The sequence below is a fragment of the Rhinoderma darwinii genome, chromosome 8 (genome assembly GCF_050947455.1).
Source record: "Rhinoderma darwinii isolate aRhiDar2 chromosome 8, aRhiDar2.hap1, whole genome shotgun sequence".
In the NCBI taxonomy this organism is placed as follows: Eukaryota; Metazoa; Chordata; class Amphibia; order Anura; family Rhinodermatidae; genus Rhinoderma; species Rhinoderma darwinii.
This window is the reverse complement of record NC_134694.1, coordinates 98,905,931-98,931,574: the sequence shown is the minus strand read 5'-3', so window position 1 is coordinate 98,931,574 and position 25,644 is coordinate 98,905,931. Positions and strand designations below refer to the sequence as shown.

The 25,644-nt window shown below is 42.0% G+C and overlaps 1 protein-coding gene across 3 annotated transcripts in view; it reads right to left on the bottom strand.

Annotated features, from left to right (window-relative positions):
• Positions 1-25,644, bottom strand: part of LRCH2 (leucine rich repeats and calponin homology domain containing 2) — an 84,881-nt gene that overhangs the window by 35,969 nt on the left and 23,268 nt on the right. For 2 of the 3 annotated variants that reach the window (XM_075835977.1, XM_075835978.1), the window contains exons 3-12: positions 25,032-25,158; positions 24,850-24,955; positions 23,715-23,851; positions 19,433-19,566; positions 17,669-17,756; positions 15,485-15,593; positions 14,219-14,322; positions 14,067-14,134; positions 10,214-10,321; positions 7,695-7,772 (exon numbers count right to left, since the gene is read on the bottom strand). In XM_075835977.1, the coding sequence (XP_075692092.1) occupies positions 7,695-7,772; positions 10,214-10,321; positions 14,067-14,134; positions 14,219-14,322; positions 15,485-15,593; positions 17,669-17,756; positions 19,433-19,566; positions 23,715-23,851; positions 24,850-24,955; positions 25,032-25,158 (1,059 nt within the window). The remainder of the gene's footprint in view (positions 1-7,694; positions 7,773-10,213; positions 10,322-14,066; positions 14,135-14,218; positions 14,323-15,484; positions 15,594-17,668; positions 17,757-19,432; positions 19,567-23,714; positions 23,852-24,849; positions 24,956-25,031; positions 25,159-25,644) is intronic. The other variant, XM_075835979.1, reaches the window with a different exon arrangement.

The following is a 25,644-nucleotide window of genomic DNA, read 5'->3' as shown; positions in this document are numbered from 1 at the left end:
GAGGGGACAAAACAGTGGAAACCCCAAACAAGTGACCCCATTTTGGAAACTATACCCCTTGAGGAAATTATCTAGGGGTGTAGTGAGCATTTTGACCCCACAGGTTTTTTGCAGAAATTTTTGCAAGTAGGCTGTGAAAATGAAAATCTACATTTTTTCAAATAAAATGTAGGTTTAGCTAATTTTTTTTCATTTCCACAAGGACTAAAGGAGAAAAAGCACCATAAAATTTGTAAAGAAATTTCTCCCGAGTAAAACAATACCCCACATGTGGTAATAAACGGCTGTTTGGACACACGGCAGGGCTTAGAAGGGAAAGAGCACTATTTGACTTTTTGAGATCACATTTAGCAGGAATGATTTGCGGAGGCCAGGTCACATTTGCAAAGCCCCTGAGGGGACAAAACAATGAAAACGCCCAAAAAGGGACTCCATTTAGGAAACTACACCTCTTGAGGAATGCATCTAGGGGTGTAGTGAGCATTTTGACCCCACAGATGTTTCATAGAATTTGTTAGAATTAGGCAGTGAAAATAAAAACAGTCCTTTTTCTTCAATAAGACGTAGCTTTAGCGCAAATTTTTTCATTTTCTCAACAAATAAAGGAAAAAAAGAACCCAACATTTGTAAAGCTATTTCTCCTCAGTACGGCAATACCCCATATGTGGTCATAAACTGCTGTTTGGGCAAACCGCAGGGCTCAGATGGGAAGGACCGCCATTTGGAGTGCAGATGTTGCTGGATTGGTTTCTGGGCACCTGTGGGCCCAAAACAGTGGAAACCCCCCAGAAGTGACCCCATTTTGGAAACTACACCCCTCAATGCATTTACCAAGGGGTGTAGTAAGCATTTTAACCCTGCAGGTGTTTTGTAGAAATTAGTGTGCGCTCAATGTTGCAGAGTGAAAATGGGATTTTTTTCCATAGATATGCCAATATGTGGTGCCCGGCTTGTGCCACCATAACAAGACAGCTCTCTAATTATTATGCGGTGTTTCCCGGTTTTAGAAACACCCTACATGTGGCCCTAATCTTTTGTCTGGACATATGACAGGGCTCAGAAGTGAAGAGTACCATGCGGAGTGGAGGCCTAATTTGGCGATTTACAAAGTATTGGTTCACAACTGCAGAGGCTCAGATGTGAAATAATAAAAAGAAACCCCTGATAAGTGACCCCCACTATGGAACTGCACCCCTCAAGGCATTAATTAAGGGGTGTAGTGAGCATTTTCACCCCACAGGTCTTTTCCATAAATGAATGCGCTGCGGATGGTGCAAATTAAAAATGTATATTTTTCCCTAGATATGCCATTCAGTGGCAAATATGTCATGCCCAGCTTATGACGCTGGAGACACACACCCCAAAAATTGTTAAAAGGGTTCTCCCGGGTATGACGATGCCATATATGTTGAAGGAAACTGCTGTTTGGGGACACTGTAGGGTTCAGGGCCGAGGGAGCACCATTTGGCTTTTGGAGAGCGGATTTTGCTTGGTACTATATTTGTTTGAGTATTGCTGGTGTTTTATAATGTGGGGGTACATTTAAGCGGGGCGGAGTATATAAGGGGCATAGTCAGGTGGTATAAAAAAATAAAAATAATCCATAGATGTGTGTTACGCTGTGAAGCAATCCTTTCTGCACAGGCCGGTGTCGCACTGATAAATAGTGACATTTCTTATCCCCCTTTTGGTCCACACTCCGCGCCTTTGTAGTTTGGGGAATTTTGCTGGGAAAGTATTATCCTGGTAGAATACGGGCACCGTCGCTTCCAGAGGATATGTTTGGGCCCTCCCCTTCCTGGTTCCCTAATTTTAGGTCCTTGATAAATCGCCTCTTGAAACAGAAGAAATGTTCCCCTCGGGCACAAATGCATATTTTTTTATTTCCTGACTTATTGGAGCCATAACTGATTTTATTTTTCATAGATGTAGCGGTATGAGGGCTGGTTTGTTGCGGGACGAGCTGTAGTTATTATTGGTACCATTTTGGGGTACATGCAACTTTTTGATCACCTTTTATCCTATTTTTTGGGATGCTAGGTAAACAAAAAAACGCAATTCTGGCACAGCTTTTTTTGTTTTTTTTTTATACAGCGTTCACCACGCGTTATAAACTACATGTTAACTTTATTCTGCGGGTCAGTACGATTCTGGCGATACCTAATTTATAGCACTTTTTTATGTTTTACAACTTTTTGCACAATAAAATTACTTTTGTAAAAAGAATGTATTTTTTCTGTCGCTAAGTTGTGAGAACCATAACTTTTTAATTTTTTTGTCGACGGAGGTGTATGAGGGCTTGTTTTTTGCGGGACGAGCTATAGTTTTTATAGGTACCATTTTTGGATACGTGCGACTTTTTGATCACTTTTTATTGTAATATTTGTAGGGCAAAGTGACCAAAAAACAGAAACTCTGGTAACGTTTTTTACGGGTTTTTTTTACGCTGTTCACCGCGTGCAATAAATACAATATTTTGATACCTCAGGTTGTTACGGTCGTGGCGATACCAAATACATATGGTTTATTATTATTTTTCAATAATAAAGGACTTGATAAGAGTAAAAGGGGGATTGTGTGTTATTTGATTACTTGAAACTTTTATTGTTTTCAAACTTTTATTTTTTGCACTTTTTTTACACTTTTTCTCAAGTCCCACTAGGGGACTTGAAGGTCCAACGGTCAGATTTTTTTCTTTCTAATACATTGCACTACCTATGTAGTGCAATGTATTAGATCTGTCAGTCATTCACTGACAGCAAGCCGTTTAGGCTTCGCCTCCCGGCGGGGCCTAAATCGGCTTCCGTAATGGCAGAGCAGGAGACCATTGTGTCTCCTGTTGCCATAACAGCAGTCGCCAGTCCCGATTGCCTGTCAGGGCTGGCGATCTGCTTGTAACCGCTACGATGCAGCAATCGCTTTCGATTGCTGCATCAAAGGGGTTAATGGCAGGGATCGGAGCTAGCTCCGGTTCCTGCCGTTACAGGTGGATGTCAGCTGCACAGTACAGCTGACATCCACCGCTGATGACGCCGGATCAGCTCCTGACCCGGCGCCATCTTGCCGGCAGCTACGGAAGCCGATCGGGCTCCGCCGCCGGGCGGATCTTGACCGGCTTCGGTGCTAGGCAGACCGGGAGGCCAGTATTAGGCCTCCGGTTGCCATTGCAGCCACCGGAACCCCGGCAATTTCATTGCTGGGGCTCCGATGAGCTGCAAACACCTTAAGTGCAGCGATCGCGTTTGAGCGCTGCACTTAAGGGGTTAATGGCGGGGATCGAAGCTAATTTCGGTCCCCGCCGTTACAGTCGGATGTCAGCTGTAAGATACAGCTGAGATCCGACGATGATGGCACCGACTCAGCTTCTGAGCCGGTGCCAAACGTTTGACGTACATGTACGGCATTTTGCGGGAAGTCAATGCTTTCCATGACGTACATGTACGTCAAATGTCGGGAAGGGGTTAAAAAGGTATTTTCTAAAATTTTAGGAGGATTTAAACTTCATTCGCTTAATTGATGTGATCTAACAGGTCTCCTGGTGATTGGTGGGACCCCTGCAGATCAGATAGTGATGGCAAAGAGAGAAATGCCATCTCTCTCTATAGTGGTAAAATCTGGAAAAAATAAAGACTCTGCAATAAAATGTACTCGCTATCTGAAGATCTTCCTCTGCCTGCCTTTTTTAAATCTCCAAGAACTACAAATATTGGGTAGGACTGTAGTTTAGGGAGGCAAACAAGGGTTCACAGAATGCTGGTTCCCGATAATCGCCCTGTGTAAACAGGGCAACGATCCACCGATGAAAAAGCAAACGCTCGTTCACTGGCTGATTGTATAGTTTTAATTGCCCAAAATATTAAAAATTGGATTTGAAATGAAACAACTGAGAGGCAATTGAAGTGTGGACTTTCAGGATTAATTCAAGGGGATGAACAAAAATATCCTGTGAATGGTTTAGGAATTACAACCATTTTTCTACACAACCTCCTCATTTCAGGGGCTCAAAAGTAAATTGGACAAATGAACATTACCATAAATAATGTTGTTTTTTTTTTAATACTTTGTAGAGAATCCTTTGCAAGCAATGACGGCCTGAAGTCTGGAACCCATGGACATCACCAAACGCTGGGTTTCCTCCTTTGTGAAGCTTTGCCCGGCCTTTACTGACGCTGTCTTCAGTTGTTACTTGTTTGTGGGTCTTTCTGCCTTAACTTTTGTCTTAAGCAAGTGAAATGGAGCTCGATCGGGTTGAGATCTGGTGATTGTCTTGGCCATTGCAGAATATTCCACTTCTTTGCCATAATAAACTCCTGGGTTGCTTTTGCAGTATTTTTTGGGTCATTGTCCATCTGTCCTGTGAAGCGACGTCCAATCAACCTTGCTGCATTTGGTTGAATCTGAGCAGAAAGTAAATCACTGAACACTTCAGAATTCATCCGGCTGCTTCTGTCTTCAGTCACATTATCAATAAACACTAGTGACCCAGTGTCTTTGGCAGCCATGCATGCCCATGCCATCACACTGGCCCCACCACGCCGTCACACTGCCTCCACCATGTTTTACAGAGGATGTGCTGTGCTTTGGATCATGAGCCGTTCCAAGCCTTCTCCATACTTTCTTCCTCCCATCATTCTGAAGGAAGGAAAAAATGGATCGTCTGGAGCCGGTGCTGCGTGGTGAAAATGTAAAGATGACGGTAGAGTCCAGATATAATAATATCATTTATTTTGAGATGTGGCTACGCGTTTCGACGCTCAACAAGCGTCTTCCTCAGGCCATGTACACATTACACTTCTGACACTTATATATCAGAGTGAATTCGAATTAACAGAAGTGAAAAAACCGCCAAGTCTGCCGAGGTCAGAGTGCGACCGTGACGTCACACCCGGTTCTATCGTAAAAAACAGTTAAAACAAAGACGAAGCATTATTAAAATAAATACATTGTTTTGTTTGCAGATATAGACCCTTGGTGATAGGGATACAGTAGGGTGGTGCATGAAATGTATAAATTACATAAAATAACATAAAATGATGGTCTTGAGAATACATTCCCGGTATTTTAATCTGCAGTGCATTAAAACAAATGAAACAGGCTTTGGACTGACATTTTAATATAAATGGTTAATAAAACTTCCAATGTTGTTGATGGGTTTAAAGTGAAATAACTTTATGATGAAAGTAGTTGTATCGGGTTGCTAGGTTACAACGAGACCGCTGAGACGCGTCTCCGTGACCTAGACAACCAGTCACACTACGGAGGCCTAGGATGGTCATGACATCAGAGGGAACAGGACGTGATGGACCAAACAGACTACAGGTAAGTTTGCAAAGAAGTAGAAATACTTGTATGTGTACTTATTTGACTAATGCCTTGTGTAAAATAGTGAATGGTAATAATTACATCAAATGGATTACATTGATTTCGATATATGATAGTGGATATGCCAGAAGAAGTACCCATTAAAAATAATTTTATTTACAATGTTATGAACATGTTATCAATGGCTTTTATTGTTCTCATTGCCTGGAATTGGGATATATTAGTCTAATGTAGACTCAGAGATGTCATTAAGACCCCCTGGATGTAGTGTTTGTAGTTTGAATATCCAATAGTTTTCCCTCTGAGTTTGCTGAACCTATTGGGAACATCTGGATGGATATTGGTGTGATATTGATTTGATTAAATTGGCAATTGTGTACCTGGGAGCAATGACAGGACACGCTATGTTTTAGAAAACCCGTATTCACATTAAATCGGTTTATTTAATCTGGAACGCAGGCATTGTGTGGTTCTCCCTATATATTGTAATTGGCAAGTGCATTCCATTAGATAGATCACATAAGAGCTACTGCAATTGAGAAATGACTTAATAGGAAATAATTCTTTTGTAACAGTGGATGCATATGTATATTTCTTGTGGGTGATGCTGTTGCAACAGAGACACCGTGAGTGACCACATTTAAAGGAGCCATTTAGTTTGGACAGAAAGTTTGTTTTGCTCTCTCTCTTCCCATCATTCTGGTACAGGTTGATCTTAGTTTCATGCTGTTCCAGAACTGGGCGGCTTCTTTACATGTTGTTTGGCAAAGTCTAATCCGGCATTTCTATATTGGAGTCTGATTAATGGCTTGCACCTTGTGGTGAACCCTCTGTATTTGCTGTCATGAAGTCTTCTCTTTATGGTAGACTTAGATACTGATCCACCTACATCCAGGAGAGTGTTCTTCACTTGGGTAAATGTTGTGAAGGGGTTTTTCTTCACCATGGAAAGGATTCTGCGATCATGCACCACTGTTGTCTTCCGTGGACGTCCAGGCCTTTTGGCGTTCACGAGATCACCAGCGCGCTCTTTTGTTTTTTTTTCAACAATGTACCAAACTGTTGATTTGGCCACTCCTAACATTTGTGCTCTCTCTCTGATTGATTTCTTAATTGTTTTCAGCCTAACGATGGTCTGTTTCACTTGCATTGAGAGCTCCTTTGACCGCATGTTGTGGGTTCACAGCAACAGCTTCCAAATGCAAATGCCACACCTGGAATCAACTGCAGACCCTTTACCTGCTTAATTGATGATGGATTAAGAAGGGAATAGGCCATGCAGCCCATTAAATAGCTTTTGAGCTAAATGTCCAATTACCTTTGGTCCCTTGAAAAAGAGGCAGCTACATATGAAAGAGCTGTAATTCCTAAACCCTTCCTCAAATTAGGACGTGAACACCCTCAAATTAAAGCTGAGAGTCTGCCCTTTAAGCCCATATTCATTATATAACTGTATATTCAATAAGTTTTGGTAAATAGCTAAAATGACAAAACTTGTCACTGTCCAAATAATTCTAGACCTAACAGGATGTGTTGCTGGTATACAAAGACCTTATTCTACAGTGTGTCAAAATTGCAGCCACAAAAAATAAATAAAATAAAGTTGTTTTTCATGTATATGACTATACGTGTTGCATCAGTGTGGTTTCTGTGTGTCACCCGTTCTGCTCCTGGTTTTACTTTTCTCTGAAGTTCTTTTTTTTTTTTTTCGGCACCCATAGACTTTAATGGGTGAGACCTATCCGCAAAAACGGACCATAATAGGACACGTGGAGAGTTTCACGTAACGAACACACGCTTCGTGAAAAAACATGGATGTGTGAATAGTTCCATTGAATTGCATTGGTCGACGTGCTGTCAGTTATTTAAACGAACAGCAAACTGATGTGAAATATGTTGGTGTGAATAAGGCCTAACAAACATGAAGCTGACAAGTTGATTGCCTTGATTTACATTCACATGCTATACATAGTCTAACAAAACATCCACGTGCAGAGGATAGCGGAGCACACAGGGAGCAAACACCGCATAATTCTAACACATGTTGTATTAAAGATTTCAAGTGTACCTCCAGTTATAAATGAAAAATCACATGGTTGATTAGCAAAGTCTTTCTTTCTGAGCTCCAGCAGCACAGACACCCGTGCTGCACTCCTGCACCGGACCACATATAACGGAATTGCTGCAGAAAATCTCTGGTAGCGCAGGGCTCGGTCTGCAGCTGGAGCAGCATAGGATTTTTCATAATGATTTTACACATCAGATCAGAAAATAAATCCATTTTAGGAAGCGTGCAATTAAATACAGCCACAATAAAATCGGCTGAACACTTTATAGTTTACCGAAAAGAAAAATCTCTTAAAATGCGATACCTTGATGCCCGCCCAGCGGCTCTTGTCCTCTGGAAGAGCTTTTCACTGAACGAAGTTCTATAACTTAAAGGCCTCCGTCTGTAGACACATTTCAATCAAACCAACCAAACCCAAAGATGGAGAAAGTAGTAGGAGATAGTTCGGAAAGTGAAGAGGAGTTAGTTTTGTCAGGAAGGGAAAGAAGAAACAGATTAAATGTCATGATTAAGGACAGTGGAGGGAAGAATAAAATCAGAACAGCGGTAAAGCGTCCCTTCAATTCTTGGCAGTAAATTTGGGATATCGTATGATGCACAGATCGTCTCATCCACGAGCCCTATTTTAACCCCTTCAGGACCGAGCTTATTTTGGGCCGGTCACAACTTATTTTTTGGGTTTTTTGGACCACTGCATTCCGAGAACCAAAGCTTTTGTTTTTCCATTGACGTAGTTGTATTTTTCAATGGCTCCATTTAATAGTTAACTTTTAAAATCAACCCTTTGTGAGGGAGAATGGAAAAAAAACTGCAAGTCCGCCACGGTTAATGCGTTATAAATTCTGTGCTGTTCACCATGCAGGATAAATAACATGTTGCCTTTATTTTATGGGTCGGTACAATTACGCCAATACCAAATATTTATAGCTTAGGCTTCGTTCACATCTGCGTCAGGGATCCGTTCCATCGGAGCTTTCCATCGGAACGGAGCCCTGACTGAAACTGAAACCGTAGGTTTCAGTTTTCATTATGGATGATGGATCCGGTGCCAATGATTTCAGTTTGTCTCTGTTCAGGGTTCTGTCGTTTTGCCATAGCGTAATCGACTGCACTATCCATCCGGTCAAAACGACAGAACCCCTGCACAACGGAGACAAACAAAGCAGAAACTGATTTCACCGGATCAGTCACCATTGAAATCAATGGTGATGGAAACTTGTCAGTCAGGGCTCTGCTCCGACGGAAAGGAGCCCTGACGCAGATGTGAACCAAGCCTTATTTATATTTTATTACTTTTAAATAATAAAAGCACGTTTCATTGGAAAAAAAGTTGTTTTTTTTAATGCCGCGACATTCCAAGACCCAAAACTTTATTTTTCCATTGATTTTGCTGTATAAGGGCCTGTTTTTTGCAGGAAGAGTCATATTTAATAGAAACATTCTGGGGTTCATATAAATTATTGATTACCTTTGTTAACTATATATTTGAGGCAAGAATAGAAAAAAAAATTCTGCCGTTTTTGGTGGGGGATTTTTTTTTAAGCCATTTACTGTGTGGTTGAAATAATGTGATAACTTTATTGTATGGGTCATTAAGATTCTAGCGATGCCACATAAGTGTATTTTTTTTGTTGTTGAGAAAATGGGTTTTAATTAAAAAACTTTATTTAAATGTATTTAAACGCCCAGGATCGGAACATAGATCTTGGCCATTGCAGTGGGATGTTGGCTGTATATGTCAGCCGATGCCCGCGATGCTCAATGTAACTGTAGGTAGATTTGTGGGAATGCACCACTAAAATGGACGTACAGGAACGTCCAAATGGGGAAGGGGTTAATAGAATCCCTGCAAGAGACCGTCTGGGCTTCGTACGTTTCGGCAACTATACTGCCCAGCGTGCACCCTGAGCCTTTGGGCGGGAGAATTGAATTAGAGGAACACTTTAAATAGTTAAGATGGGCATTAAAACCCAAAATTGTTGCACTGCATGCCAAGCGTTAATAAACCATGCTGACAGACACGCATACAGAAAAGAGCAAGAGGCAAAAGTGATAAAAGTACAAGGGAAAAAGAAGTTTCCCTTATGTCAATGTGCACCCAACATGCCAAGGACCATGTCCATCCTCTCAGTAACAAAGACCACCAATATTATAAATGCTTAAAACCTAGTCCCAAGATTAGTTACCATTACATACCTTTGAAGAATCTATGTTTCATATATTTCTTGCAAGCAGGAAATTATACCTGTGTTTACAATATCCTGGATTCTCTCAATAAAGTGGAATGAGGGGCTGTGTCAATTTTCTGGTTGGCATAGTGGGAGCGCCTCTACTCTAAATATCCACAGAACCAATGTACTGTTAAATAGGCGTAGAGACAAAATCGTAATTTAAATTACCCGTTAATAGGATTACTACCGATAGCCCATACACAAAACAATTGCATAGATTAGAGAATAGTAGTGAAATGGTTCTAAATGTGGAGCTTATCTGGTTTTCAACACATCTATGGATTCAACATTACAGATTCTGTACAGCAGGTGGCGCATCAGCCACTGCAATATTTTTATCTCTAGGACAGCGTTTTGCACATGGGGCTCCATGGAAGCTGGTTAGGGGGTCTCCCAGAAGACAAGATCTGTAGACACGGGGTAGATGTAGGGGTTCTTTGAGAAGTCACATTTTTCAGGGTTTTCACCATAGTAAGAATGTAGGAAACTATGGCTCTTGAAGCAGAACCTGTAACGCTAAAACGACTTCCCTGTATCAGTGTGACACAGTAGTAGTTCTTGGTTACAATAGAAAATTCACTATCTACACTACCTGTTGTGCTTTTCTTGCTGTAACAACTGTGCTGCTATTTTCCTCAGGTCTGTAACTTCCTTTATTTCATCCTCTTCTTCCTCTTCTAATAATTGTTCCTTCTGAAGCCTAATATGTAAAAAAATAAAATGAATTAATATATGCCAGTCTGTTTTAAGCGGAGTATGAGTAGGTTTAGAATTAAATAAAAAGCAACACGCCCATAATTATCATGATTTTTTTTATCTCAGCACCCGGTAATGGTCAGGCAGGTAATCCTCTGACCGGGCGCTTTGTTGCCGTACTATTACCTCTGATCCCAGCTACCGGTATGTCACATGACCGCACAGTGACTACCCGATTCCTACAGCATCTGCTGTGTGGAGAGGAAGTCAAATTCTAGAAGACGGTCAACGCGAGTTACATAGAGAGAGTGACTTCTGGTCCACACAGCAAACGCTGGAGGAATCGGGTAGTCACTGTGCGGTCACGTGACATACCGGTAGCTGGGATCAGAGGAGGCAACAAAGCAGCCAATAAGAGGTATAATAACCTGCCCTACCTTTTACTGGGTGTACTTTCCAAAATAGGGATGTCACGATACCAGAATTTTGACTTCGATACCGATACTTCGTTTAGTATTGCGATTTCGATACCAATTCGATACTTTGCCAACAGTAATAAAAAAAAAAGTTCTTCCGTTTTGTGATGTGAGGCGCGAGGTGTGATTTTGAATTCAACCTCCATGTGCCTCACATTAATAGTAATTAACAACATCATGTTTCTCAGTCACGGGTTAATGTGTAAGGTACATGATGGTGTAAATTACTATTAATGTGAGGCACATGGAGGTTAGATTCATCACACCTCGCGCCTCACATTAATAAGTGATCGAAAGCAGTTTTTATTCTATTTTTTTTTACAGCGTACACATCATAAATGATGCAAAAAAATTGTTGTGCAGGTTATTACGGCCGCGCCAATACTGAATGTGTGTATGTTTTATGTATTGAGACTTATTTTAATGTTTATTGTAAAAAAGGTGTACGTGTTTTTTTTTAAATTTAACATTACTTTATTTTTTAAACTTTAATGTACAGGCATATATCTATATTCCAGTACATTAGCCTGTGTACAGATAGGTATGCCCTAACAGGAAATATGGTATTCGAGCCCTGGGGTTCTTCAATGGACCCTGGGCTGTCTGCCCATATATGGTATGTCCCTCAAACACGTCACAGGAATTCCCTGTGACACGATCCAAGGGGCATCCCCCCTTCTCATTTTCCCCTGAATGCTGCAGTCAGCTGTGATCGCAGCATTCACGGGAATAGCGCAGGAGATGAGAGGTTTCTCTCATCTCCGCCAGCGGGGCTGCGGCTGTGTAATACAGTCATTGCCCTGCTCCTAACAGAAAGTGCGTGCGCGGTCCGCATGAGGTGATGCGGCCGGCGCTGCACTAATGAGCGGCGGTTCAGGCACTGAAGACAGAACATGGGGGTGTTTTGTAGTATGCCCGCCATGTTCTGTCTTCAGTGCAGGCAATCATTAGTGCAGCGCCGGCTGCATCACATCATCCTTACCCCGCGCACTTGTTATCAGGACTCAGGAGCGGGGCGATGGCTGTATTTCACAGTCGCAGCTCCGTTCTCATACACTCATGTGTTACAATACTGAGCTGTGCGGCCGCACAGCTAAGTATCGAAATACATGAAATAACTGTATCGAATAGTTTGGGGATGCAGAGTATCGAAAACGTATCGAAGTTCCCATGCATCGTGCATCCCTATTCCAAAAGGAGGGCAGGAGTAAAAGATTTAAAAAAATTATCAGAGTGATGCTTTAACATGCAACTGGAAAAAAAATTAAAAAAACACAAAGATGTTGATGGAAAATAAAAACATCCCTGTGCAATAAACCAGATAAACAATCTATACTCTTCCATTATCAATGGACTGGGTGGCTGAATAGAACACATCCAGCGTGTACAGCTTACGTCTGACTATAGACTATTTCATGACACTGCTAGGATGCAACATCAGTGCCGTAACCATGATTGGCTGCCTTGGCAATGTGGTGTGCTGTTGAGTTGAACATCACGTCACTACCCGGCATTATAAACAGAAGCTGAGTGAGTGAGGCAGAGTGATGTGGTAACACAACAAAGGGGTTTTCCAACAGTCGCTTGAATCTTGGAAAACCCCTTAATGGGCTTTCTGTAACCTTGATATCGATGGCCTATCCTTAGGTTAGGCCATCAATTTTTCATTGGTGGAAGTCAAACTCACGGCACCCCCTCGATCAGCTGACTGAAGTGGTATAGTCTATGCCAGGAATTAAAGCTCTGTCCAATTCACTTGAATAAGACTAACCTGCAGTACCAGGCACAACCGCTACCGAATGTATGGTGCTGTGACTGGTAAATAATAAAGGTGACAGCGCCACAGTCCCTCAACTGAGCTAATCGGTGGGGTGTTAGGACTCAGACCCCAACCGATCTGCTATTTACAGCCTATCCCTAAGGATTTTTGCATTTTAGTCATGATCATGGGTTTTTTCCAGTGTTCTGGTCATGTGATTTTCCATAGATGCAGTTTTAGGCCACTTTCACAGGTGTAACGCGGGTGCTTTTTTGCATCCTCTATTAAAGACGTATCATCTGAACATCACGCAGTCCATCAGAACCAGAGTAGGTGCCCAATAGAAGCCTATGCTCTAAAGGCCATTTTATACCGGACAATGATGGGGCATTCATACAAACGCTTGTTCCCGATCATTGCCCTGTGTAACGAGAGCAATGATCAGACGATTAATGGGGAAACACTCGTTCATTGACTGATCCGATCGTTTATGCAGCACTAAATATGATCATTGTCTTCTGGACGGACGCCACTGACTATTGATATGGGAGACTCTTGACGAGTTCCTTGAGATTTCTTATAATGCGGTTTTATGATCTGTTCTGATGGTTATATACTGTTCTATATTTGAGCATGTACTATAAGGTGGCACCGACAACACGCTTTGTTCCTTATGTGAATACTGATTTATAAATGTAAACATCTTTTGAAAGGTTGCTATGGCACTTGGAATATTTCTACTGCCTATGCTCGGTTATATTCTCTGGTTTGTGCACTGAAAATCTATGTCGATATGTATATTTATCCTGATTGCAACAATTGAAATAAAACGAATGTAAAAATATCATCATTGTCGGCAGCACATGGCCCCGTGTAAACAGAGATGTGTTGCCGACATGATGCAAATGCAGGTGGACGAACAATTCCAATTAACAATCGCTCGCCTCCATACATTAATGATTATTGCTCCTTGTGAAAGGGGTTAACGAGCGCCGATCAACAAGCTGTAAAGTGGAATGGCGCTCGTTTTTCTGGCCAGTATCAGGCTGACTAAAAGCACTTTTACCCCAGTTGTGATTAAACGAGAGAGGGCGGCATAAAGTTGCTGACAGGTTCCCTTTAATATTATGGTGGCAAAAGCAGGTGAATCCACACTTTTCTAGCTGACCATTATTATCCACTAGGCAAACAAGATGAAATAATGAAGTAATAAAGTGCAATCTACGAGGCCTCCTATGCTGCAGCGCTCTATGTATGAGCTTCTATGCAGGAAGAGCGGTCACTATGTGGGGCGGGGTTAGCAGGCTTTTTATATAAAAATACTGACTCCAATTCTAAAAAACTATAAAATCAGTCTACGGTCTCCCCCTCTAGACAGAGACATGACACTTCATAATCTGTCATGGAGAGTTCTCAGTTTACAAGTTTAACATTGGACCAGTCAAAAATATAAGCACGTTCTCCATGGAGTATTGGAGTGCATGGATCACGGGTTTTTTAAATGGGAAATCTACCTTTGCTCTTCTTCCCATTCTTCATTCTCTTCAAGTCTCTCTGATTTATCATTCAGTTTCCCTCTTTCCTTAAAGATAAGTAAATGGATCAGGACTCCGAACTCCACAACAGAAAAGATAGAGAACACAATTGACAATTGTACTGCAACTACCTTAATATAAGAAACAAAGGGACCAGTAAGCTGGACATCACCATGGTCAGACAAAGCAGTATCTTCAGCGCTGGGGTCATAGTCATAAATCTCCTGATCGTGACCTGCATTGTTAAAAGTTAATGACGTAAACGAGAGAGATCAGAATCATTTAAGGCTGGATTCACACATGGCGTAGATGTTGCAAATTTTTGAGCCAAAGCCAGAAGTGGTTTCAAAAGGAATAGGAAATATAAAAAAGGAAAAAAGGAAAAAAAAAAAAAGTCTACCTCTCCTTCCTCTTGGATCCACTTCTGGCTTTGGCTTAAAAATCTCCAAAAAATATGCAATGTGAGAATTTAGCCTTACCATTAAAATAAAAATGTGTATTTTGGATCTTGGCCAATGCCACACAATGTTGCTTTTTTGTTTTTGTGAAAAACCATCCATGTCGTTACACAAAATTTCTTACAGGTCAGTGACGCGTCGGAAGCTTTGATCTGTGGAGGTCTGGGCGGTGAGAACAACCCCAAATCACCCCGGCCAATTGCTACAACAAAAGGGCAGAAGTACTCAGTCGAACGCTGTGCCCCTTCTACATTGATCTGATTTTCCTGGGAGAGATGGGGTTAGCAGTGTATGGGCTAATCCCAGAAACTAGATCTCCACCGATTTAAAAAAACAAAAAAAAAAACTTTTACTAAACTATATGTACATTTAAAGAGCTTATTCTATGTTTTAAAGTGGTGGGAGTTTGTTCCCCTTGTATAAGCACTAATAGAAGCGGAATGTGAGCGTGCTTGTATGTGTCATTCACTTTAGGGTGAAATGAGAAACTGGTCCATGTTAGAAGTTTTATATTTGAGGTACAAGCTTAGAGTTCTACTGTAAGATTATTCTACAATCGCCATATTATCGGAGATCTCTTTTGGTAGGTTTACAGGCACTTGTGGTTTCCATATTTTACCACAGCAGCAAATGCTGCACTTTTTTGCGGGATGCCATACCCTGGGCATATTTTTGTTTTTGTAAATTCTTTGTGGGATAGGGAGGGACCAAAAGCTGGGGAACAGCGTGTAAAAACAAAAAGAAAAGTACAATTATATTATCTGCATGCAATGAAATTTCACATAGAAACAGTTATAGGAATATTTTGTAAAAGTGCAAAGAATAAAAAAAATAAAAAATCTCAGATGACAATTTGAAGGTATATGTGATTTTTGTACAAACACAACACAAACAGGCCCTTACAGAAGGTCAGAATCAACCCTCATTATAAATGGTTACCTTTATGAGAGTCCAGTTTACTGCCTAGTAAATGATTGTCATTTTTCAGTGCCTGGTCTCTTGATTCTGATACCTGAGAGTGAAGGCTGATTGTGTCGTCGTCAGAAGGCTGCATATTAAGAGAGAGAATTATTGGTCACAGGTGAAGCTACAGAGTTAATCCTAATCGTACACTCCACGCATATTTCTATCTACGGAGACACAAGTGGATATCATCATTTGGGCTGTTCTCTTTGCATCAGTATCACAATCCATGGAAAAAACAGAAACCAGCATGTATAGTAATGACAGGTGCCATAATCCGCTGTAACGTCAGGTCCACACGTAGCAGAAACCCTGCGATATTCCAACCAGATGTTCTGTGCAGAAATTCTACAGTGTTTTCGCAAGGGAAATTGACATGTTGCAGATTGAAAATCCACACTGTGGGTCAGTTTCCGGACAGACATTTGTAGCGTTTGCAGTACATATGGACGTACCCTATATGTTGAGAAAAATGATTTATTTCAGCTCTGCAATGCTTTGTAAACTGTACATAGCACAGCAACTCAAATGTCAGTGGAGTTCACATTTTCAGGAGCCTTCTGGGTAGTGGTTTCCTCTTGTATCTGACCTGGCGACTGTTCTGTGTTGAAACGCATTGTCTGCACAATAAAAGCTTGAACTATTATTTATACCACCTTCTTTTGATGGTAGCAGCGCTATGCTTTGGTCTATTTTTCTACCTACCTCACTTCCTATTTTAGCAGTTTCCTTGCCCAGCGGAGCGGCTTCTGAACCCGGCTGCAGCTTCACCTCATCCACTAATTGTTTTTCACCAGCGTTGTGCCCGTCGTTGCACAACTTTAACAGGTGAGCAGTGATCATCAAATATGTCTTGATGTTCATTTATATTTTGTGACCTGCCCCATGTGGCGCCGTGCTTTTTGCCCTCTCTCAGATTATGGGTAGTTGAACACTAGAACGTTAGTTGTTACAGATCCAACGTTACATTGAAGGAAAAATAAAGTGAAAAGTTCACGCTGAGTTTTTTGGCGCTGATATGGAGAAGGAAACCGCACTGGAGTCCGTGCCAAAAAAATGGCCCAAATCGCCCCCCATTGATTTCAGTAGAAGGCAGAGGCTTATTTTTCTCTGGCGGCTTTTGGCCGCTCACAGAAAGAAAGTCAACCGGAATGCTCTTTCTTCGAGCGGTTTGTGCCTCTGACATTCCATTGAAATCGATGCTCATTTCTGATTTTTGCATTATATTTAACGGCCACAAACAAACAACAAAAAAAAAAAAAAAAGTTAAAAACAATAGTGGCAGTTCAAAATCTGCCTCAAAATTCCTGAAGGAATTTCTATCCATCCTTTCATAGGAATTCCTATGAATAAAAGGGACCATAGTGCTCTCTATGTATTCCAACTTCAAACTCAGAAGTTTCCCATTCACGGTTAGAAGAGTAAAGCATATACAGCTCCAACTATAGAATTCCCAAATCCCAAAATCTCAGCTACAGAAAACGAAGGGCTCCTGCACATGACCATTGCCGCAAACTACAGATCTTAAGTGTCCACATTCCTCAGAGTTGCTTCCGCAACCATTCCGTATGTTCATATATTTCAACAGAGTTGTTTCCACATGTCAATGTTTCACTGTCCGCACCCATAGGAAGGTCAAGTGATCGGATTTTCCTAGCATTTTCTAGCAACGCATCTGCAAAATGCGGACAGCACACCGATGGCTACCATGTTGTGTCTCAAAAATGGATAGGGATAGGACATGCCCTATAATTTGCAGAATGGAACAACGGATCCGCAAAAAACACTGATGTGTGCGTGGCCCCATAGAAATGAATGGGTGGGTTAGTGTGCCATCAGCAATCACACTGAAGAAAAACATGGTCGTGTGCGCGAGCCCTAAGGGACATAGTACTCAGTGACATGTAAGATGAGGTTTTGGATGAACCTTACCTTTAAAGTTAAAACCAAAATGTATTATTCAATAAAGTAAAATTGTATACCCTGAAATATTTCATTACGGTTGTGTCTATGGGGCAAAAATATATATTTTTCTCTTATACAGAACAGGAACATTCCACGTATCACAAGTTGCACAACATCTATGTGACACTTATTACGGACAATTTTATGACAGAAAACAGCTTCACTGTAACTAAAGAAGTGGATTACACCACGTACTTCCGTTGTTGACAGGCGTTTATCTCCATTGTCGCTGCCAATTCCAGAGTCCGGTCCATGGTTTTTATTTGGGTAAAAATCTTCAATACTAAATCAAAAAGTGAAATAAAAACTAAAAATTAAAACCGCCTTTGTGAGATCCTAAAAGAAAGGTAGACATGCCAGTCTCTAGATCATTTACGGATAGGATTTTGATAATATTCAGAATACATGTAGCTCCAATTATCGTAAATGTGCATAACGTAGGCCTAAGAAGACTGGAGGATGAAATTTTACTTTTGACCCTCTAGATAAGATTATGCGGAGTGCACATAATAGTCCGACAAATATTGTACTGATGTTGAGTTTTTTTGACATTTCATTGTCCGTTGTCATGGAGGTTGCTTGTTTGAATCCAAAGGATTGCTCTGACATGTCGCTAAGGTTTTGCACATATGCAGCAGTACTGATGCAACACAAAAGGAGCATCTCCAAAAACCATGTTTTTTTCTGAACTTCGGCTTCATTCACATCTGCGTCAGGGCTCCATCGGAGCTGAAAAAGAGAAACCATAGCTTTCCGTTTGCATCACCATTGATTTCAATGGTGACGGACCCGGTGCAAATGGTTTCCGTTTGTCACCGTTGTTTTAGGGCTCCGACGGAATCAATACCGTAGTAGACTGAGCTATTCATTACGTCAAAACGAAAGAACCCTTAAACAACTGTGACAAACGGAAACCATTTGCACCGGATCCATCACCAATGAAATCAATGGTTTCTCTTTGTTACAGTTTGGATTCCGTTCATGGGTTTCCCTGACAGAAATGTCAGACGGGACCGAAGAACGAAGTCCTGCCGCAGATGTGAACGAAGCCTTGTTGGTTAGTCAAGTTTTTTGTTTTTTTTCTTATAAACATTTCTGCTTCTATGGAAAACCCCATAGTGGTACTGCAAGTAAAAAAAAGAAAAAAAAAAGCAAAAGTGATTTTCCTGGCTTGTATTTTACTCCAATAAAATCCACAATGTTCACAAAGTGGGACTTAAATTATTATTTTTTTTTTTTTTTTTTTAATCAAATGTCATTCTGTAACATTATACACAAATTTCCAAGTGCCTAGAGTTTACACTGCATCTCTAGGAATGCAAATCAGCAGAACACTGCACCAAACCCTCTGGGAGCTGCTGGGAGATGTGGTCAGAACTGGCAGGTAGCCTGCAGAAGTGTATTCTGGGTCGTACAAAGTTATGCCACAACACGAGCGCTCTCGTCTCCCATGTTACAAGAGTGCCATGCAGCACCAACATTTGGCAGGCAGTGCTGCATTACATTGAAAATAATTAAAAAGAAAAGGGTAGATTAGAAAATAATTTGCCTTGAGCATTAGGGCACGTTCAGACGTGGCAGATTTTTTCCGCTGCAAATGTTGGTGCAGATTTGGGGCAATTACGCAACGAATCTGCACCAACATTTGCATATTTGACAGGTAATTCAGACATTGCAGAAAACACAGCGGACTTTCGCTCAGATTTCAGTTTTTGCATTACAAAGGCTGAAATACGCAGTGAAATTCTGCTTCTTCTCCGAAACAGACAGTGCATGCTGCGGACTGAAAACTCCGCACCGCAGCCTATGGTCCGCAACGTCTGAACACAGTTACTGAAAAATTTATAGAAACAAATGTAAAAAACGGCCGCTGGAGAATTCCACTGCAATTCCGCCACGTGTGAATGTGCCCTTACTGTGGAAAAAATAAATCCTCAAGGAAAAGCAAAGACCATGTACCTGTCTGTGAGAGGCTGAGAAGGGAGTCTTTTCACTAGTGAAGGCAAGTCGAGAGAGTCCGGCTTTTTCTCTGTCCTGCAGCAAGCGTGAATATTCAGAAACTTAAATATGTGAACTTTCCCTTTTAGGCAAATCTGGATCAATATGAAAAAAAAAGAGGAGTTTGGTAGATTAGATATTCTTTATTAGCAGATAGATTTTTATTTTTTTCTTAATTAGGCGTTTCCTACTCGGCTATCTCTTCTCAGTTTCCTGCTTCTGAGCTGGTTAAACTCCTGATTATGGCATGTTTAGGAAAAGAACAGCAGGCTATCAGACGTTCAAGTGCTGGGAACAGGAATACATTTTCTCTCCCACGAATTGGGATTAGATTTTTTGGATCCGGCCTTGATATTCAGACACCTGCTTTGGATTTTTTTCTTATGCATTTATTGAAACTGGAGAAGTAAAAGGGGTTGTTTGGGCACGGGGAGGTTTTTTATACTGATGACCTATCCACAGGATAGGTCATCAATATCTGATTGGTGGGGGTCTGACACTCAGACCCTACACCGATCAGCTGTTCACCGTCTCCATGCACCGGGTGTAATGCAGTGGTCAGTGCCGGAAGCAGATTGCAGACGTCCTGCGTTACTGCAACTCTGCTCCTATTCAAGTCCATTACCATGACTGTAGTCTACTGCTTCCAGCACCAACCGCTGCCCGAAAGCAGCCGGACCAGTTGATTGGTGCGAGGTGGATTTATCCTCTGGATAGATCAGTAGGGCTGGGCAATGAATTGGAAAAAGAAAACGAAACAGAAATTCAGCGCCGATAACCGAGGTCATCTTGCGCATTTTGTTGTTCTTCCGGTCTCAACTGTATCGGCGTCCTCAGGACACAGATACACTTGACTTGTATAGTAGAGCAGTTCCCTGCTCTATTCATTGTAGAACGCTGGCCGGTAATGGCTCAGCGCAGACAGGCGCGATGAAGTCACTGCCTCTAGATGTATTTAGAGTCCGCTGCACTTCTTCCACATACAGGCATTTCAAGCAGCTTATTGGACCATGGGGTCCCCAATGCGCGTCCAAATGGTATATGCACGGATGATGGGGTTTATATACGCGGATGATGTGGGTTATATAAAGGGATGGCCATCACCCCTGCATGTACCAGCCCACCATCACCCCTGCATGTACCAGCCCACCATCACCCCTGCATGTACCAGCCCACCATCACCCCTGCATGTACCAGCCCACCATCACCCCTGCATGTACCAGCCCACCATCACCCCTGCATGTACCAGCCCACCATCACCCCTGCATGTACCAGCCCACCATCACCCCTGCATGTACCAGCCCACCATCACCCCTGCATGTACCAGCCCACCATCACCCCTGCATGTACCAGCCCACCATCACCCCTGCATGTACCAGCCCACCATCACCCCTGCATGTACCAGCCCACCATCACCCCTGCATGTACCAGCCCACCATCACCCCTGCATGTACCAGCCCACCATCACCCCTGCATGTACCAGCCCACCATCACCCCTGCATGTACCAGCCCACCATCACCCCTGCATGTACCAGCCCACCATCACCCCTGCATGTACCAGCCCACCATCACCCCTGCATGTACCAGCCCACCATCACCCCTGCATGTACCAGCCCACCATCACCCCTGCATGTACCAGCCCACCATCACCCCTGCATGTACCAGCCCACCATCACCCCTGCATGTACCAGCCCACCATCCACCCTGCATGTACCAGCCCACCATCACCCCTGCATGTACCAGCCCACCATCACCCCTGCAGTTAACCCCAGTCATGCCCTGCATTTAACCCCAGTCATGCCCTGCATTTACCCCTGTCATTCCCTAGATATGCTGTTGGGGTGGGCATGGTCCACTCGCCGTGCGCGTGGGCATGGAAGCTTAACAAGTAGTAAATGGGGTGGGCATTGAGGACACTGTGGACCAATAGGATGCCTGTAACGCTGGTATATGCCAGAAGTGCAGAGGAACCTGGAAAAAAAAAATAAAAAAAAAAGTGTCAAGCCACACCGACCGGAGGAGCAGAGGGATCTCCTCCACTCATCAGAACAGGGTTAGGGGAGTATGTATTTTTATTAAGCACAATTGGGCTGTATGGGGGCAATATACTGTGTGGGGACAGAATACTAAATAGGGCAGCTAAAGGGACATTATACTGTGTGAGGGGCAGTGTCAGGGAGTATATCATATACAGTTGCATACAGCAGGTTCAGGGGATCTAGATTAAATGGAGTGGCATGCAAAAGGGGTGTGGCCTAAAATTGTTTATTATTTGTAATAGAGGTTACATATTCAATTAATCCTGATTTTGGTTTAGGTCATAATTTCCCAGCTCTAATCATCAGTATGAAAAACTGACCCATGCCCAGACAACCCCTTTAAAAGGACCCCCACTGATCAACGGTTATGAAGGGGGGTGCAGCGCTCATACGAGCGCTGCTTCCCCTTTGTTTCTACTTGCTCACTGTAAATTGCGAATACTGATGTAGTGGCGATTCACAGGTATTGCTGCATTTTTTTTTCCGCATACACTTCAATGGGAGACGAAGGCTGCAATACTTGTGAATCGCCGCTACATCTGTGCTGACAATTCACAGTGAGCAAGAAGACATGAAGGGGAAGCAGCAATCGTACGAGCGCTGCAACACCTTAAAAACAGCTGATGAGCAGGGGTCCCGGGAGTCGGACCCCAACCCATCAACTATTGATGGCCTATCCTGAGAATAGGCCATCAATTTTTCCTGGCTGGAAAATCCCTTTAAAAGGCTATGTAAACCTTTGCCCAAACTAAAACAGTGTACAATGGTATTTAAAAAAAACAAAAAAAAAAACTTTGCAATTGTTTTTTTTAGTAAAAAAACAAACAAAACACATTTTGTACTTTGAGATACAGCTTCCATGTATCCTGCGCTCCAACTCAAATCACTCAGGTCAGTGGGTCCTGCGTGTCTCCGACATGCAGGATCCACCTGATATCAATCACATCTAAGTTCAAGAACTTCGGCAGGAATTACCGAAGACTACAGCGCAGCATTCTGCGCTATTGCGTCCGTTAAAATCACAACACCGACAGACCCTATTAAAGTCAAGGGGTTCCGCCGGCGTCCGTTGTGCAATGGAACCGTTGGTTCCGTTATTCCCTTGTTCTGCTCCTCTGACGGAGCAGAACAATGGAATGACAAAGCAGGCATGAACCCAGACTTCGAGGTTATCGATAACAGGTGGATGTTACCGAAGCGGTCAGTCTTGGTGACCTGACAGATTCGAGTTTGCGCATCAGATACAGTTTCTAGGATACTTAGAAGCTGCATCTCAAAATTAAATTTTGTTTTAATAAAAAGCAATTACAAAAGTTGTTCAAAATACCACAACATACATACATATACATATATATATATATATATATATATATATATATATAAATAAAAAACAAAAAGAAGTGGTCTGCTAGACCAGGGCAACAAGAGAACTTTTAGGCTCCGTTCTTTTCTGAAACTGAATTTGTTGCGGAGAATACGTAGGAAATTCAGTAGAAGCATGATGGATGAGATCAAACAAATCTCATCCACACGATGCGTAAATACGGAGCGGAAAAAACGCTTAGAAATTGACCTGCGGTGCGGCATTTTATTCCACAGCATGTCAGTTGTATTTGCATAAACTCTGCTTATTTGTTGCAGGTTTTCCCAATTAAATTCAACGGGGAGGTAAAACCCGCAAATAGAAGTTATTGATTTTTTTGCGGCGGGTTCCCAGCGATTCCACTGCATAAAACACAGCTGAGAAACAAAAAAAAACAAACACAATTTCTACTTAACCAGGAGTCTGCGTTTCTTCCTCCATGCTGGCCTCCTGGGATGACGTTCCATCCCATGTGACCACTGCAGCCAATCACAGGTCTCCTGGGATGAAACGTCATCGGCGGAGGCAGGCCAGCTATGGTCTGCGGTGGACATTCCAGGCGAAAATCTGCACCACAGTTTGGTCTTGTTTTTCACCTGGCATTCCCTGTGGCGTACAGGACGGATGTGCCGCGTGCTTTTACACCGCATATCAGCCCCGTGTGAACTCACCCTTACAGCCACGCTTCAAACAAAAAATAAGGGACATTTCGATCAGCATCATAAGATAATAAGGTATTAAGTCAGTACAGACGCCCTAGTTCAGAACGGCAACAAATACCATCGAAACCGTTTAGTACGGAAATAAGAGTGTTCATGGCGGCGTTCAGCCGTCCACCTACCTGTGCTGGAGGTATTTGCATAGGATTATTATCCAATATTAATACTTCAAGTTGCCGTAGCTTTCTGTAGCTTACTGGGATTTCTGTAATCCTATTACAGGAAAAGTCCAGTTTTACCAGTGGAAGTGATGACAACGCTAGTGGAAAAAAAACACAAGTGTAAATCAATTCATTAATTAAATAATAATCAGAAAGAATATTAGAAAAAAGTTCTCAGAGATGCATAGAACATACATAGTGGTTAGTAATGAAAAGGATAAAATGGAATTTTATAGCCCCTTTGAGAAGCAAAGTTACAATATATACACCCACAAAAAAAATAAAAAAATTGAAAAAATAATGTATTTCTTATATCATTTGTGCTAGTTCTGTGGGAGTGAAATGTTCCATAGTTTACCCACACAAAATTGACATACTCCTGTTAGAAGGTGGTCATTTGACTCGTGGCATTTTCTTCTGCAACACTTGGATGGATCAAAGGTGATGGTCTTTTATGTTCCATTTACCTCTTGTCCGGCGTTAACCATAGTGCAAGACAAAGGGAATGCAGTGTAAGACAGAATCAACGTTATCCTGCCCAATTGAGGTGTCCAGGTTAGGCCACAGGCGCTAAAGGATCTTCTTCCAGTATCTCGATACAGCTCTCGGACGGTTAAGAAAGCAGCCGTAGCACTGGCAAACATTTTTTACTTTTTCCTGAAATACACGTTTAACATATGGAGTATATTTTAGGCATTGTTCACATCTACGTTGGAGGCTTCATTAGGGGCCTCGGTCAAAGATCCAGCCGAGACAACCGGAAACGATAGCGAAGCATGCTGTGTGCGATTGTTTCCAGTAAATCCACAGACACCCCCACAGAACCCATTAAAATCAATGGGCTCAGTCGGCTGTCGGCGTTGTCCATGTTGCAACGGAACAGTCGCTTCCAGATTTTCCCTTGTCCTGCTCTTTTGACAGACCAAGGACCAACGAAGGTGTGAACACAGCTTTACCTCCACATGTTTGATCATTGCATCCTCCGGATCAAGTGAGAACTTGTTCTTATTTTCCAATACATCCCTATCTCAATATAACGACATCAATGCAACAGATGCACGTTATCTCACAGAACTTAGATAAAATACAAACTTACCATCTGGTAGGACTTGGAGATTATTCCTTCTCAAATTAAGTTCCCTAAGTAAATGGAGCTTTCCTACTTGTGGTGGAAGAACTTGTAACTCATTGCAGCTGACATCCTATAATAAAGGGTAATGAATTTGGTCAAATCAACACAAAAAATAAAAGAAATTACGAAAATAGAAGTTTACGCACCAGTTCCATTACGTCTTTTAATTTTCCAACTTCTTCAGGAATAGAAACTAGTTTATTATTACTGACAACCAACACTTTCAGTGGCAAGTCGAAGAGATATTTTGGCAATGTTGATAAAAGGTTGCGACTAAAAAAAAAAAAAAGAGAGAATATAAAAAACACGTTAGGTGGTAAAATAAAAAAAAACACTGCAAGTATCACCTTCACCGTCGACCTGACGTTTAGTTTCAGGTGCCCATTTCACATTAAGAAAAAAAGAACACATTTTATTGATAATAAAAGGAACACCCTCTGTACTCTAATGCACATGCTGTTGCGGAACGTTGAGTTGTTACAGAAGCATAAAGCTAGCCATAATACACAAGACAAGCCGTATGTATAATAGTCATCAGCATGAAGTCCCTTAAAACGCCGAACCTGGATGTTTTATTTCTATGGAAAAAAAAAAAAAAAAAAAAAAAAAAGATTGAGAGTCTGGTGAAGACCTACGGCCCCACCAAAAACACTGAAGATATCCAATCCCCAGCCAATTCTAGCAAGTCCTGGATTGTTGACAGATCCCCCTAAAATGTCAGGATCTGCCTGGGGAGTAACCTTATCTTCCGTTTGTATC